Below are 17,045 nucleotides of genomic sequence, written 5' to 3'. Positions count from 1 at the left end.
TGGTCCACTGGAGAAGGCAACGGTAAACCACTTCAGTATTCCAGCCTTGAGAACCCCATGAACAGTATGAAAAGGCAAAAAGATAGGACACTGAAAGATGAACTCCCCATGTTGGTAGGTACCCAATATGCTACTAGAGAACAGTGGAGAAATAACTCCAGAAAGAATGAAGAGATGGAGCCAAAACAAAAACAACACCCAGTTGTAGATGTGACTGGTGATGGAAGCAAGGTCTGATGCTGTAAAGAGCAATATTGCAAAGAAACCTGGACTGTTAGGTCCATGAATCCAGGCAAATTGGAAGTGATCAAACAGGAGATAGCAAGAGTGAATGCAATCGAATTCCTAAAATTCGACATTTTAGGAATCAGCAAACTAAAATGGACTGGAATGGGTGAATGTAATTCAGAAGAACTTTATATCTACTACTGTGCACAGGAATCCATTAGAAGAAATGGAGTAGCCATCATATTCAATGAAAGAGTCCAAAATGCAGTACTTGAATGTAATCTCAAAAAACACAGAATGATCTCTGTTCATTTCCAAGGCAAATCATTCAGTATCATGGCAATCCAAGTCTATGCCCTGACCAGTAATGCTGAAGAGGCTGAAGTTGAACAGTTCTATGAAGACCTACAGGACCTTCTAGAATTAACACCCAAAAAAGATGTTATTTTCATTATAGGGGACTGGAATGCAAAATTAGGAAGTCAAGGAACACCCAGAGTAACAGGCAAATCTGGCCTTGGAGTACAGAATGAAGCAGGGCAAAGGCTCTTGGCATTCTGCCAAGAGAATACACTGGTCATAGCAAATACCTTCTTCTGACAACACAAGAGAAGACTCTACACAAGGACATCACCAGATGGTCAACATCAAACTAAGATTAATTATACTCTTTGCAGCCAAAGATGGAGACACTCTATACAGTCAGCAAAAACAAGACTGGGAGCTGACTGTGGCTCAGATCATGAATTCATTATTGCCAAATTCAGATTTAAATTGAAGAAAGTCGGGAAAACCACTAGACCATTCAGGTGTGACCTAAATCGAATCCCTTATAATTATACAGTGGAAGTGAGAAATAGATTTAAGGGACTAGATCTGATAGAGTACCTGATTAACTATGGATGGAGGTTCGTGACATTGTACAGTAGACAAGGAGCAAGACCTCCCCAAGAAAAAGAAATGAAAAAGAACAAAATGGCTGATGAGGCCTTACAAATAGCTGTGAAAAGAAAAAAAGCAAAAAGCAAAGGAGAAAGGAAAGATATACCCATTTAAATTCAGAGTTCCAAAGAATAGCAAGGAGAGATAAAAAAGCCTTCCTCAGTGATCAGTGCAAAGAAATAGAGAAAAACAACAGAAAGGGAAAGACTAGAGATCTCTTCAAGAAAATTAGAGGTACCAAGGGAACATTTCACACAAAGATGGGCTCAATAAAGGTCAGAAATGGTATGGACTTAACAGAAGCAGAAGATATTAAGAAGAGGTGGCAAGAATACACAGAAGAACTGTACAAAAAAGATCTTCACAACCCAGATAACCAGGATGGTGTGATCACTCACCTAGAGCCAGACATCCTGGAATGTGAAGTCAAGTGGGCCTTAGGAAGCATCACTATGAACAAAGCTAGTGGAGGTGATGGAAATCCAGTTGAGCTATTTCAAATCCTAAAAGATGATACTGTGAAAGTTCTGCATTTAATATGTCAGCAAATTTGGAAAACTCAGCAGGGGCCACAGGACTGGAAAATATCAGTTTTCATTCCAATCCCAAAGAAAGGAAATGAATGCTCAAACTACTGCACATTTGCTCTCATCTCACACGCTAGCAAAGTAATGTTCAAAATTCTTCAAGCCAGGCTTCAGCAATACATGAACAATGAACTTTCAGATGTTCAAGCTGGAAAAGGCAGAGGAACCAGAGATCAAATTGCCAACATCTGCTGGATCATCAAAAAATCAAGAGAATTCCAGAAAAACATCTATTTCTGCTTTATTGACTACGCCAAAGCCTTTGACTGTGTGGATCACAATAAACTGTGGAAAATTCTGAAAGAGATGGGAATACCAAACCTCCTGACCTGCCTCTTGACATATCTGTACACAGGTCAGAAGCAACAGTTAGAACTGGACATGGAACAACAGACCGGTTCCAAATAGGAAAAGGAGTATGTCAAGGCTGTATTTTGTCACCATGCTTATTTAACTTATATGCAGAGTACATCATGAGAAATGCTGGGCTGGATGAAGTACAAGCTGGGATAAAGATTGCTTGGAGAAATATCAATAACCTCAGACATGCAGATGACATTACCCTTACTGTAGAAATTAAGAACTAAAGAGCCTCTTGATGAAAGTGAAAGAGGAGAGTGAAAAAGTTGGCTTAAAGCTCAACATTCAGAAAACGAAAATCATGGCATCTGGTTCCATCACTTAATGGCAAATAGATGGGGAAACAGTGGAAACGGTGACAGACTTTATTTTTTGGGACTCCAACATCACTGCAGATGGTGATTGGAGCCATGAAATTAAAAGATGCTTACTCCTTGGAAGAAAAGTTATGACCAACGTAGACAGCATATTAAAAAGCAGAGATATTTCTTTGCCAACAAAGGTCTGTCTAGTCAAGGCTATGGTTTTTCCAGTAGTCATATATGGATGTGAGATTTGGACTATAAAGAAAGCTGAGTGCTTAAGAATTGATGCTTTGGAACTCTGATGTTGGAGAAGATTCTTGAGAGTCCCTTGGACTGCAAGGAGATCCAACCAGTCCATCCTTAGGAAAATAAGTCCAGAATGTTCATTGAAAGGACTGATGTTGAAGCTGAAACTCCAATACTTTGGCCACCTAATGCGAAGAGCTGACTTATTTGAAAAGGCCCTGATGCTGGGAAAGATTGAGGGCAGGAGGAGAAGGGGACAACAGAGGATGAAATGGTGGGATGGCATCACTGACTCAATGAACATGAGTTTGAGTAAACTCTGGGAGTTGGTGAAGGACAGGGAAGCCTGGTGTGTTGCAGTACATGGGCTTGCAATGAGTCAGACACGACTAAGCAACTTATCTGAACTGAACGGATGCATATAAAAATGAAAATAGCCCTCTGAACATCTCTTCAACTCACAATGGTAAATAAAGGGGTGATGACCCTTGTAATAAATATTCCTTCACATAATTTTCCATTCAGCTGACACATCAGTGTTAAACTCTGAAACTTGCTCAGATTCCTGAATTCCTTCAACAAGCATTTGCCTTAGCCCACTACCCTATATGAATATATAACAGAATCCTTTCCTTCTTCCTTTAAGCCCCCATAGTCCACCAATTAAGAAGGTAAACAGCTAATGCATTTAGATTTTTTAGCAAGTGATTCATAAAATAAATACCAAATTTCAAAGAGTGGATTTTTATATGACACATTCTTTGTAGAAAGTTTATACAAGTGTTTCCTGTGAGGATATTATTTATTTATTTATTTATGTATTTATTTATTTTTACTGGAATATAGTTGCTTTACAATGTTGTGTTAGTTTCTGTACAAGGAAGTAAATCAGCAATATGTACATATATCCCCTCCTCCTATACCTCCCCTCTCAACCAATCCCATCCCTCAATGTCCTTAGAGAGCACTGTACTGAGTTCCCTGTACTATCCAGCAAGTTCCCACCAGCTATCTAGTGTATGGTAGTGCATATATGTCAATCCTAACCTGTACATTCATCTCCTCCACCTCCCCCACATGTTTCCACACATACGTTCTCTATATCACTATCTCTATTCCTGCAAATAGGTTCATCTGTACCATTTTTCTAGAGTTCACATATATGTGTTAATATATGCATCTTTTTTGCTTTTCTTTCTGACATACTTCACTCTGTATAACAGACTCTAGGTCCACCCATGTCTCTACAAATCAGCTAATTTCATTCTTTTTTGTAGCTGAGTAATATTCCATTATATATACTACTACTACTACTACTACTACTACTACTACTACTACTAAGTCACTTCAGTCGTGTCCAACTCTGTGCAACCCCATAGACGGCAGCCCACCAGGCTCCCCCGTCCCTGGGATTCTCCAAGCAAGAACACTGGAGTGGGTTGCCATTTCCTTCTCCAATGCATGAAAGTGAAAAGTGAAAGTGAAGTTGCTCAGTCGTATCCGACTCTTAGCAACCCCATAGACTGCAGCCTACCAGGCTCCTCCATCCATGGGATTTTCCAAGCAAAAGTACTGGAGTGGGGTGCCATTGCCTTCTCCTCCATTATATATAGGTACCATAAGTGAGACAAAAAGACAGTCCTCAGAATGGGAGAAAATAACTGCAAACTAAGCAACTGATGAGAGATTAACCTTCAAAATATACAAACAGCTTATGCAGCTCAATATCCAAAAAACAAACAATCCAATCAAAAAATGAATGGAAGACATAAATAGAACTTTCTCCAAAGAAAACATACAGATGGTCAACATGGAAAAAATAGTCTATATCACTAATTATTAGAGAAATGCAGATCAAAACTACAATGAGGTATCACCTCACACCAATCAGAATGGCCATCAGCAAAAAATCTTACAATAAATGCTGGAAAAGCTGTAGAGAGAAGGGAACCCTCTTGTACTATGGTGGGAATGTAAATTGATATAACTACTATGGAGAACAGTACAGAGGTTCCTTACAAACTAAAAATAGAACTACCATTTGACCCTGGTAGTCCAGGAACCCCACTTCTAGACATATACCCAGAGAAAAACATAGTCCAAAAGGATACATACCAGGATATATGCACCCCAGTGCTCATTGCAGCACTGTTTACAACAGCTAACATGTGAAAGCAACCTAAATAACCATTGACAGGAATGGACAAAGAAGAGGTGGTACATACATACAATGGACTATTACACAGCCATTAAAAAAGAATGAAATAATGCCATTTGCCACAACATGGGTGTGCCTCGAGATTGTCAGGCTGAATGAAGTAAGTCAGAGAAGGAGAAATATTGTAAAACATCTCTTTTAGGTGGAACCTAAAAAGAAATTATACAAATGAATGTATTTATGTAACAGAAACGTACTGACAGACTTCGAGAATGAAATTATGGCTGTCAGGGGGAAGAAGAAGAGGGAAGAGATAGTTAAGGAGTTTGGGATCAACATGCACACTCTTCTATATTTAAAGTGGGTAACCAATAAGAACCTACTGTATAACACAGGGAACTCTGTTCAGTTATGTGATAGCCTGGACAGGGGGTGGGGAAGGGATTTGGAGGAGAATGAATATACATATATGTATGGCTCAGTGTCTTTGCTGTCCACTTGAAACTATCACAACATTGTTAATCATCTATATGTGCATGCTAAGTCACTTCAGTCATGTCCAGCTCTTTGCAACCCTAAGGACCATAGCCCATCAGGCTCCTCAGTCCATGGGATATTACAGGCAGGAATTCTGGAGTTGGATGCCATTCCCTTCTCCAGGGATCAAACCCAGGTTTCCTGCATTGTAGGCAGATTCTTTACTATCTGAGCCACCAGTGAAGCCCAATCATTTATAATCCAATATCAAATTATTTTATTATTTTTATTTATAATTTTAAAATTAATTAATTTATATTATTATTATTTATTATTATGCCCCAATGTTCATAGTAGCAAATATTTATAATAGCCAGGACATGGTAGCAATCTAAATGTCCATCAACAAATGAATGGATAAAAGGATATTTAAAATTTTAGATGAAGACATCCTTTAAACACTATTTAATATTATATATATTCTAAGCTCTTGCGAATACAGTGAGTCATGTTAATATTAGTCACATGTTAAATTAATCACACAGCTGGAGATAAGATAACACTGTGAACTCAAGGTAAGAAAGAGGAATCTATCCCCAGATGCTGGGTTCCCCCTGCTTAGCTTCTCAAGTAATTAGTGATGCCTAAGAAATGAGCAGTGTGGTGAAGGGGACTTTGCATACCTGCAAGATCAATAAAAGCCAGAGCTTATTCAGACAGAATTGGAACAATCTGAACCACAGAGCAGGGATCTGTTTCTAATCCCATTGCCCATCGATATAACAATATAAGATTTAGCTAAAGCAACCTATTAGAATAGACAATACGATGTATTTACAGTGGCTGATTTTCTGAACGTGCAATCCTGGTTTAACTACCAAAATCCAGTGCACAATAAATTAAGAATCTCATTCAACTTCTTTCTTCTAGATTTTAAAGTTAATTGTTCTAGTTAATTCACAGAGCAAATGCAAATCAAACTCTTAAATCTGTTGAGACATTACTGAATTGCGCCTGGAAGCCCTAGATGCTCACACAGGCTCCTTGTAAGCACCTCAGACTCTCATATAATAGGCCGGAGAATTCAACTTTACCTGAATAGGCTCCTAAATACCAGTTCAGATCAAGCATCACAATTGTCTCTCCTTTTCCATATACCCCAAAATACAGGGCACTTTGTAATTTCGCCCTGTGAAACAGGGAAGAAAAAAATATTATGCTTCAGACAGAATGTATTCAAATACAAAACACACACACACACACACACACAAAAACCTCAATTTGGGAAATGTATTTTATGCTAGAAAAATGGCTCCCAGTTCACAGGGCTCTGTGTTCATCTACCTTATAAAGATTCAATTTAAATCACAACCTTCAGTTCTCAAAATTGTCTACGAGGAAGCTGCTGAGGGTCAGACATGGGAGAGACAACGGGAGCATCACTCTCCACCAGCAGGAACTTTACTTTTTTTCAGGGAAACTATGTGAGGGTCAGAAGAGGAGGCTGAACAAGCCCCTCCCTTCTCCGCCTGACTGTGGGAAAGTGAGGTTTCATGCAGATTTCACAGTACTTTGGGTCAGATCAGGAATCACTCACCAGTATGCAAGCCACCAGTCCTGCAGGGCATAGGCAACCTGGAGCAAGAAACAACAGTCACTCACACACTGACATCACTGAGCCTCATACCCCGCTCACCGGGATGGGGGACGGAAAGGCTCCAGAACAGGGAGATGGTCCTTCTAGCTCAGGTCTGCACCAAGCCCCACACCCCAGATGACCACAGGTCAGAGGAGGGCATCTTACATTTTAAACTCTTTAAAAGATATTCTTTTTTCCCTGGAAGTTCTCTATCATGTCCACAATACCAATAAGCTTCACTTATTTTGCTCCCCACAGATAACGTATTTCAAAGCAAACCCAAGTGAACTGAAAAATGCAGTAATCATAGTGCAAATGTTGGGGTTTTTCCAAGAAAAAAACATTTGACAGGTACTGTGATGGTCAACTGTCTGTCAGCTTGGGCAGGCCAGTGTCCAATGATTCAAACAAACACTCATCTAGATGTTGCCATGAAGGTATTTTGTGGGTGTGGTTCACATCCATCATCAGAACTTCAGTAGAGGAGATCACACTCAACACTGTGGTGGCCTCATCCAGTCAGTCAAAGGTCCTAAGAGCAAAACCTGAGGCTTCTTAGAGGAAGAAGAAAGTCTGTCTCAAGACAGCAGGGTCAGCTCCTGCCTGAAGTTCCAGCCTTCAGGCCTGCCTTTCTGATTTCACATTCACCCAGCTAGATCCCACAACTGCATGAGCCAGTTCTTTGAGATAAATATCTTCATATACATATTAAAATAATGATAACATAAATATAGTATAAACATGTAAATACCAAGCTGAGGGCACACACCAAAATAAATGTCCTTATTTACCTGAGCTGCAATGTTCACTAGAATAAGGAAAATGATGATAAACCATTGAGCACCGGCTGTGAAGTAATCATTGTAGGTCTTAATATCAACTTTTCCTTCCAAACGGTCCTCTAGAGGAAGTGTGACCTCTATATTCTCAGTCTGGGAGGGAAAATGGCAGTGAGAGACAAAATTTTAAATAAGGAATCCCCAAATGTGAAAAGTTCAACAAAGCCCTCTACAGCATAGCTGTGGGGAGACAGACACATCTCATACACTAGTAGAAGTGCAAGATGGTCCATCTCCTATGGAGAGGAGTGTGGGAGTATCTGGCCAAACCATGTGTGCATTTATCTTTGGACCCAGCCATCCCACTCCTAAGAATCTGTTAGAAATAAGGAAGTATCATTTGTACAAGGTTATTCACTGTTGTGTGGTTTTGCTTAAAGTCAGTCATGACTCAGCAGAAGCTTGTTCCAAAATAATACACACAATGATATGAAGCTTATGTATCCTTCTAGATAATTTGTGTCACTCAATCATAGAAACATGAAACATACAGCATACTTGTGGTTCAAAATACAAGCTAAATACAGTAAACTGAGGTCACAGAGTGAATTTGAGTAAAATGGGTTTGGATAGTAAGAGACAAGCCTATAATCTGAATCTATTTGATTCCTAAATTTCAGAGAGTGATTCCTGAGTTTAGAAATTGAGGAATTAATCCAAATGCTTATCAGAATCATCCAGAGTTTGGATACTGAAGAATATCTATGTATGTTTTTAAGGGAGATCTAGTGCATTTCCGCATTTCTGTCTGAAGGACTTAGAATGCATTATAGAGTCACAGGAGCCCAGGATGTCCTCAGCTCTGTCTTGACCACTGGGATTCAAGGTGGATTAGATGTGGTTCTCAGACTTAAAGGATAAGAAAGGAAGATGGGAACTAACTCCAAAGTCTGCTGTTTATCAGGTTCTTTGCACATGCTACCTCTGATCTATCATAAATCATCTGACAATGAGGCAAAATACTACCATCAGTCACCTGCAGTGCCAGAACATTCCAACATATAGGAAAAGTAGCTGATTTAATGTGGCACCATCAGGACTCAGTCTAAGGGGGTCTTCATATTAAGCCTCTGGATGCATAAGGGAAGCTGGGGGCCACCACAATGAGTAGGATGTAACTATGGTAAATGAAAGAGTTCACATATCACTGTGAGTCACATACATCCAGGAAGTCATAGCAGTGCCCCCCACTACTGATCTCCATAAGACCCTCCATCCTACACCCAAAGGAGAACCACAACCAGGCTTGCTCCCTTCATGCTCTTCTAACTCTACCAGTTCAATGGAACAGGGCCTTGGAATCTTAGAATCTACTTTAGGACAAATGAAGATGTCACCAGTGGAATAGACTAAAGCTCCATGAGTCTATCAAGAGCAGACATACAGCGGCGTGTTGCAGGATGAGAAACTCACATCTTGAAGCTCTGGAGCCTCACCTCTCATCAAGGGTCTGGACTGATTCTTCAGGGTAGAAGATTCCAGATCTGGAGATGGTTCTTCCTCATTCCTCTTTAAAAGGAAATCAAAATCTACCCCAGATTTCAGGAGCCCAATGTAAGTCCCATGTTGTACTATTTTGCCCTAAAATAAAGAATTTGAGAGGAATATATTTGTATTAGATAATAGTAATATAATCTGAACACTAACCAACTAAAGTTAACTGGTCATAAATTATGATTTTCCTTCTGGCTTACTTCACTCTGTATAATAGGTTCCAGTTTCATCCACCTGATTAGAACTGATTCAAATGTATTCTTTTGAATGGCTGAATAATACTCCATTATGTATATGTACCACAGCTTTCTTATCCATTCATCTGCTGATGGGCATCTAGGTTGCTTCCATGTCCTGGCTATTATAAACAGTGCTGTGATGAACATTGGGATACACGTGTCTCTTTCCCTTCTGGTTTCCTCAGTGTGTATGCCCAGCAGTGGGATTGCTGGATCATAAGGCAGTTCTATTTCCAGTTTTTTAAGGAATCTCCACAAATACAGTATACTAACGCATATATATGGAATTTAGAAAGATGGTAACAATAACCCTGTGTACGAGACAGCAAAAGAGACACTGATGTATAGATCAGTCTTATGGACTCTGTGGGAGAGGGAGAGGGTGGGAAGATTTAGGAGAATGGCATTGAAACATGTAAAATATCATGTAGGAAACGAGTCACCAGTCCAGGTTCGATGCACGATACTGAATGCTTGGGGCTGGTGCGCTGGGACAACCCAGAGGGAGGGTATGGGGAGGGAGGAGGGAGGATCGTTCAGGATGGGGAGCGTAGGTATACCTGTGGCGGATTCGTTTCGATGTTTGGCAAAACTAATACAATATTGTAAAGTTTAAAAATAAAATAAAATTTAAAAAAATTATGATTTTCCTAAGAAAATGATCCTTGGATCTGACATTGTGGTTGACAAATCTAATGCAGCTCAACTCTACACAGAACAGAACATTTTTTTTTTTTTTTTTTTTAGAACAGAACATTTTATTCTCTGCTAAACCCTGTGTTAGGTTCTGAGGGATATGAAAGACATGTGTGATCATGTGTTAAGAATGGAGGCCACTGACATAACTACCGTGGGCACTTAGGGAGCAACAAGTACAGAGGTTGGTGGGATGATCAGCACAGTCTTTTTAGACAACACTGGAATTGAGAAACATCTCATGTGAGAAGCAGAATTTAAAAAAAAAATTAATCGGGGAAGATATTCCAGGAGAGAAAAATACTGACACAAAGTGGACACAGCACAACTACATAGGTAACAGTCATTCGTCAACATTTCACTGACCACTGCCATTTTCATAGTATCATGCATTCAGCTGGGACAGGACATATAGGAACCAGCCCTGGACAGAGAACCCAGGAGCTGCATCTTCACAGTATTTTATAGCTTCCCCACAAATGCAGGAAGTTCCTAGCTGAAAATTCAATATTCCACCTGTTAAAGCAACTAAACAAGGAGGCCATGAGATTGGGGTGGCGCTAATGCCTTGGCAGCCAGCAAACCAAAATCTAAGCCACAATCAGTGTACCCAGATCCAAGAAAAAAACTTAGGAACAATCAACCACAAGCAGCCAATGAGGCTTCCCCAAATCAGGCGTCTGTTTAAACTACAGACAATCTAATCATTTTCTTTGAACACATGTGACACATTCTTTTACAGTTTCCCTCCCTTACAAAGTCATATAAAATAATGCAGATATTTTCACAATTTTCTCACCCCACGAAACAAGATTCAGCTGATTCAGTCAGTGGCAAACAAAATATGGAAAGTTATGACCAAACTAGATAGCATATTCAAAAGCAGAGACATTACTTTGCCAACAAAGGTCTGTCTAGCCAAGGCTATGGTTTTTCTAGTGGTCATGTATGGATGTGAGAGTTGGACTGTGAAGAAAGCTGAGCACTGAAGAATTGATGCTTTTGAACTGTGGTGTTGGAAAAGACTCTTGAGAGTCCCTTAGACTGCAAGGAGATCCAACCAGTCCATTCTAAAGGAGATCAGCCTTGGGATTTCTTTGGAAGGAATGATGCTAAAGCTGAAACTCCAGTTCTTTGGCCACCTCATGCAAAGAGTTGACTCATTAGAAAAGACTCTGATGCTGGGAGGGATTGGAGGCAGGAGGAAAAGGGGACGACAGAGGATGAGATGGCTGGATGGCATCACCGACTCGATGGACGTGAGTTTGAGTAAACTCCAGGAGTTGGTGGTGGACAGGGAAGCCTGGCGTGCTGCAATTCATGGGGTCATGAAGAGTTGGACACGACTGAGCAACTGAACTGAACTGAACTGAAACAAAATATTATAAAAAATCCTAAAATGAAAAACTCATAAAATGAAAGCAGCTCTGGTTAAGACAAGTCAGGTGGAAGAAGATGACCCAGGACCCTTGCTGGACCCCTTCTCACCCTATCCCCTGAGGTGTTCCCTTGGAGAAACTCAGTGAAGACTTTGAATACCATCTGACATTGCAGAATGAGAAAATTATTCAGGATACATTGTGTTATTTCACTTGGGAGGCAAAATTCAAGCACCCTTTAAATGAAACTACCACTTTCCACTTCACATCTGTAAGACGCACAAGGAAACGACTGGTGGTACAAAGGTTGCAGCTGTATTCTGCAAGCAAATACTGACAATTTCGAGAGGACAGTCATCCTCTCCCTTCTGCGAATGGGACCAGATAAGAGTAAGGAATCTTTTAAATCCCACATCAGACCACATCACTCCTTTGCTCTGGATTGTCCAAAACTTCCATCCCACTTCCACCCACTGCCCAGTGCTCAGAGACCAGCTCCCTCCACATCCCCCTGCTCATTCTCCCCAAAGACACTGGTCTTCCTATTGTTCCTCCAACCTGCCACGTCAGCTCCTTCCTTAGGACCCCCTGCCTCAGACCCACCTACCCTAGGTAATTTTATGGCTCCCACCTTAATGTCACTCAGGCCATGTGAGGCACTAGCTCTTTGAGCAGGCAGCCAGGATGTCAGCTCCATCCCTCTCTCTCTGTCACTTTTGTCCCCATAAGAACAGGAGCCCAATAAGGCAGAGGTTTGTCATCCTGCTGCACAGGCTCCCACACATATTAGGCATGAAAAGAGACAGTGAGACCAGCAACTGGGGACACCAGCAGAGTGTGCGTCTCTGACCCGGGTACTCAGATACCCAACCTCACTTCTGGTGTTAATGGAAGATGCTCTTTAGGAAACTGCATATGACAATCACATGGTTACAAACAGGTTTTAGTATCTCTAATTTCCAAATAATATACTTTGACTTAAATCCTGGAAGGGGAAAACAAAAAGTTCTATATAAAACAGCGTCATTATCCTTAACAAATTTCACAAGAACAGTGATGACTCAGTAACCCTGTGGTAGCACTTTTATACAGTTTAGGGTTTATGTGGTTTAGATTATAGTAATGACATTTCCACAGGTTTTTGGATTCTTTGCCAAAGACATGAACACCACTTTTGAGAAGAAGAAGCTGTAAAACTGAGGGAGAAGAAGGTATTTACCCTGAATCCAAGGAAAGTGACCTGCTGAGAGGCCTGGCTTTCAGCCTACCTGAGTGCTAGCAAGTTCCACAGGCGTCTAGAAATTACTTACACCTTTCAATATCAGAATCCAACTTGCAGCTTTTAGGTACTGCCACTGATGCGTCACTAAGATTGTGATCTTCTCCCTCAAGGCTTGACAAATACACCTACAAATGTAAAACGTACAGTATACAAAAGCACATTAATGGGGCTGCTCCAAATTGGGAACGTATTTTGTAAACATGAGACAAAGACAACACAGCAAAGATCTGTAGTTTAAATACCAAATGAATAATACAAATTGAATAAACATAAATCAATAAATCTGACTAGGTCCTCACAGTCATCAGCAGCAAACTTTAAAGAATAGTTACACTAAAAAATTCTAAAAAGCAATCTCGTGAAGAAGGCACTAACAGCTAAGGCTTTTTGGCCTAAAACTCAGCTTAACCCATTTACATGTTTCATAAAGAAAAACAACTAATACTGGAATTCTAAAACTTGACTGAACTAAAACACTTTTATCTCTATGCAGGAATGGAAAAGAGGAATCTATGTCATATAAAAAAGTGTACATTTTTCTTAGGCAGTTTTCCAGATGATTATTCATGATTAATGATGTACATACTGCAACAAAAAATAGAATCTTGGTAACTTTAGCCAGAGTGCATTTTCCAGATACTTCTTCCAAAATAGTACTAGACAGAAAATTAATGTCAGCATGGCGTCCATCAGTCTCTACAACATTCCCAGTCCCATCCAGGAAGCAAGTCTTTTTTCACTAGGACTGAACACCTTCCAAATATGAAAATGAAAGAACGGAATCCAAATCACAGCAGGAATCATCCAACAGCAGCTTTAATTTCTTTTCTACAATTTAAAAAAAAAAAAAAACTGCTGCTACATTTTAAGTGCAGATCCCCAGGAAGTGGTGCCAGTCCTATCCAGGAAGCAATTTTTTTTTTCACTTGCACTAAAAACTTTCTGAATGTGAAAATGAAAGATGAGAGTCCAAACAACCCAAATCTTACTCTGATTTGATCACCCAAGGCTCAAAGGACACATAATTTCCTTAGCTAAGACCTCCTCAGAATTCAAACTTCAGTGTTTTTTTTTTTTCATAGTAACCCCTCAGACTGCTGCTACATTTGAAAGGCAGACGCCTATGGACTTAGCCCCAGTGTCACCCCAGAGGGTCTACAGCCCCTCCAGGGAAGCAAGTGAGTGGGTCCAGGGCCCCAGTGACCACGGGCAGGGCTCCAGGCAGGTACTCTGGGAGCCAGAACCCCTCGTAGAGCAAATCTCAGGGACCTTGGCCAGAGCTCAGCCTGTGAGTGAGTCAGATGGAGAGTCTGGAGGCAGCAGACTGCAGCTCAGTCCCTCTCACGAGCCTGATGACATCAGACAAGTGACTAAACTTCAGACACTTTTTAGGGGACTTCCCAGGTGATACTTCCAGTGGTTGGGAATCCACATGCAAATGCAGGGGACACAGGTTAGATCCCTGGCAGCCTGGTAGGGGGACTAAGATCCCACATGCCTCAGAGTGCCTGAGCCTGTGCATCACAGCTAAAGAGGCTGTGTGTCGCCAAAGGAACATCCCACATGAAGCAAGAAGCTCCTGTGTGCTGCAACTAGGACCCGATGCAGTCAAATAAATAAATAAAAATTAATTAATTAAATATAATACTATTTCTCCAAACCACTCTACTTTCTAAGTTTTTAGAGTAAATATTTCCAAGCCATGCCATAAAAATGATTGATTCAACAGTCAGTTGTTTAACTGTTATTACTATGTAAGGGTTAGGTTAATCTTATAATAACCATGTGAAAGTGAAGGCCCTCAGTCATGTCCGACTCTTTTTGATCCCATGGACTCTAGCCTACTAGGATCATCCATCAATGGGATTTTCCAGGCAAGAGTACTGGAGTGGGTTGCCAATTCCTTCTCCAGGGGATCTTCCTGACCCAGGGATTGAACCTGCATCTCCCACATTGTAGGCAGACACTTTACTTCCTGAGCCACCAAGGAAGTCTAGAAGAATGGAAGTGCACCAATCTGGCAGTACACCAGGAAGTATAATACCATGTATAATTCTATAATGGACTGCGTTAAGAGTGGACACATCCAATGGTACAGGGATGTGTACCAAATAAAACAAAGAAGACAGAGTCCCCACCTTCATTCATCCAGTCAGCAGAGGTTTGTGAGCCAGGCACTGTCCTACATGCCAAGGACACACCCTCTGGTCAAGACAGGAGACAAAACTATATACCATGTAAATGGGGACACACAGAATGAGTATAGAAAGCGCCCTTTCAGGCCATGACATGAGCTGTGAAGGAAAAGAAAGAGGGGCTGCTGTCTTAGATGGGGAGACACGGGAGCCCTGAGACTCTCTGGGGAAACATCCCTGGAAGAAGACACAGCAGGTGCAGGGGTCCTGGGACTGAACAAGCTGGGCTGAGGCACCTCCCTGCATTCACAGTTTATGGGGGCTTGGAGGGATACTCATAAATGGTCAAGTGCAGCCCTCTGTGGGCTGTTGGAAGACAGGGGGCACAGGTACCCCCTGGAGGAGCAGGGAGAATGGCAAGGCCTGTTTTTTACCTTCTTTCTGTGCCCTGGCACACTGTTCCCTAGCTTGGGGACAGAGGGACCAGAATATACAGACAGACAGGGGTGAGAAAAAAGTGAAAATGAAAGTGTCGGTTGCTGAGTCTTGTCTGATTCTTTGTGACCCTATGGACTGTAGCCTGCCAGGCTCCTCTGTCCATGGGGTTCTCCAGGCAAGAATACTGGAGGAGGTTGCCATTCCCTTCTCCAGGAAGGGGTGAGAAAGGGCTCCCACGAATCCAGCACAGCTGGAAAGGCTGGTGGGAGTAGACAGCAAAGAATCCTGTTCTCTTTTTGAGGACCTGGAGCTGCATCCTGAACATGGTTGGCAGGGGGTTCTGTGAAGGGCTGGAGCAGGAGGGTGAGCTGTGTAGACAGCAGCGTTGGAGTCTGATCAGGACAGACCCAAAGACCTGATGACACAGCATACAGGGGTCTGGTGATATGGGGCTGAAACATGTTAAAATCCAAGATAGACACAGATAACACTGCATCAGTTCCCTTAAGGCTGCTAGCCTTCTGTAGATGATGCTGCTACTGCTGCTAAGTCGCTTTAGTCGTACCCGACTCTGTGCGACCCCATAGACAGCAGCCCACCAGGCTTCCCCGTCCCTGGGATTCTCCAGGCAAGAACACTGGAGTGAGTTGCCATTTCCTTCTCCAATGCATGAAAGTGAAAAGTAAAAGTGAAGTCACTCAGTCATGTCCGATTCTAGCAACCCCATGGACTGCAGCCCACCAGGCTCCTCCATCTATGGGATTTTCTAGGCAAAAGTACTGGAGTGGGGTGCCATTGCCTTCTCCTCTGTAGGTGACAGAACCCACATAATGTCTGAAACATATAGATGTAAATTCACAGAACCTTAATAAACTTGGATGTATATTCACAACTGAAGGAAACTGTTAACAGCAAGTAGAATGTGAGTCATTCACTTGTAATATAAAACAATCCCCATTTCTAATACAAAATACTCCCTGGCAAGCTGCAGTTCATGGGGTCACAAAGAGTTGGATATGCCTGAGCCACTGAACAATAACCCCATTACTAAGCTTCGACATGCCCACCATCACTCATAGCATATTATTCCATCCAACTTTCTAACTAGAGAGCATTCTCCCCTTGCTGCTGAGTGATTTCATAAACTGCCTTCATGCTCTCTGCTTTAAGTTTCCCTAGAGAATATGGCTGTGATTAGCAAGCAACAATCTAAACAAGCTTGCTTCCATCAAGTGTACATTTCAAGTCATTAAACCCAAAATGTTTAAGAAAACTGTACAAATACTTCCTATGTTGAATAAGAACTTGGGAGAACTACTCTGATCAACACACTGTTCTCAGCAATCAGAATGCCTCCCTCTCCCCTCCCCATGACACAGATGTTATGGCCAGCAGAAACTGTTCAGGAAATGATGGAGAACTTGTGCAGCCTCACATAAGATGGGGTGGCAGATATTTGTAGGTTCAGGTCAAGGTCTTGGGAAGAGGGAGCCTAAGCTACTCATGATGCCAGGAGGGTGGGGGTGGGGAATCCCTGTCACAGCACTAGCCCCACTCACTGAACTCATGACAAGCCACAAGGCACTTCTCTAAGGGAAAAT

The 17,045-nt window shown here is 41.6% G+C and overlaps 1 protein-coding gene across 1 annotated transcript in view; it reads right to left on the bottom strand.

The window, feature by feature from the left end:
• Nucleotides 1-17,045, bottom strand: part of LOC113888461 (multidrug resistance-associated protein 4-like) — a 162,961-nt gene that overhangs the window by 87,865 nt on the left and 58,051 nt on the right. Inside the window, 5 exon segments of the mRNA XM_027535587.1 lie at nt 6,398-6,492; nt 6,901-6,938; nt 7,734-7,874; nt 9,195-9,362; nt 12,900-12,996. Coding sequence (XP_027391388.1) covers nt 6,398-6,492; nt 6,901-6,938; nt 7,734-7,874; nt 9,195-9,362; nt 12,900-12,996 — 539 coding nt within the window.

This window comes from Bos indicus x Bos taurus, unplaced genomic scaffold (assembly GCF_003369695.1).
Source record: "Bos indicus x Bos taurus breed Angus x Brahman F1 hybrid unplaced genomic scaffold, Bos_hybrid_MaternalHap_v2.0 SuperScaffold_100147, whole genome shotgun sequence".
NCBI lineage: Eukaryota > Metazoa > Chordata > Mammalia > Artiodactyla > Bovidae > Bos > Bos indicus x Bos taurus.
The sequence above is the reverse complement of the archived record's forward strand: the minus strand, read 5'-3'. Positions and strand labels throughout refer to the sequence as shown.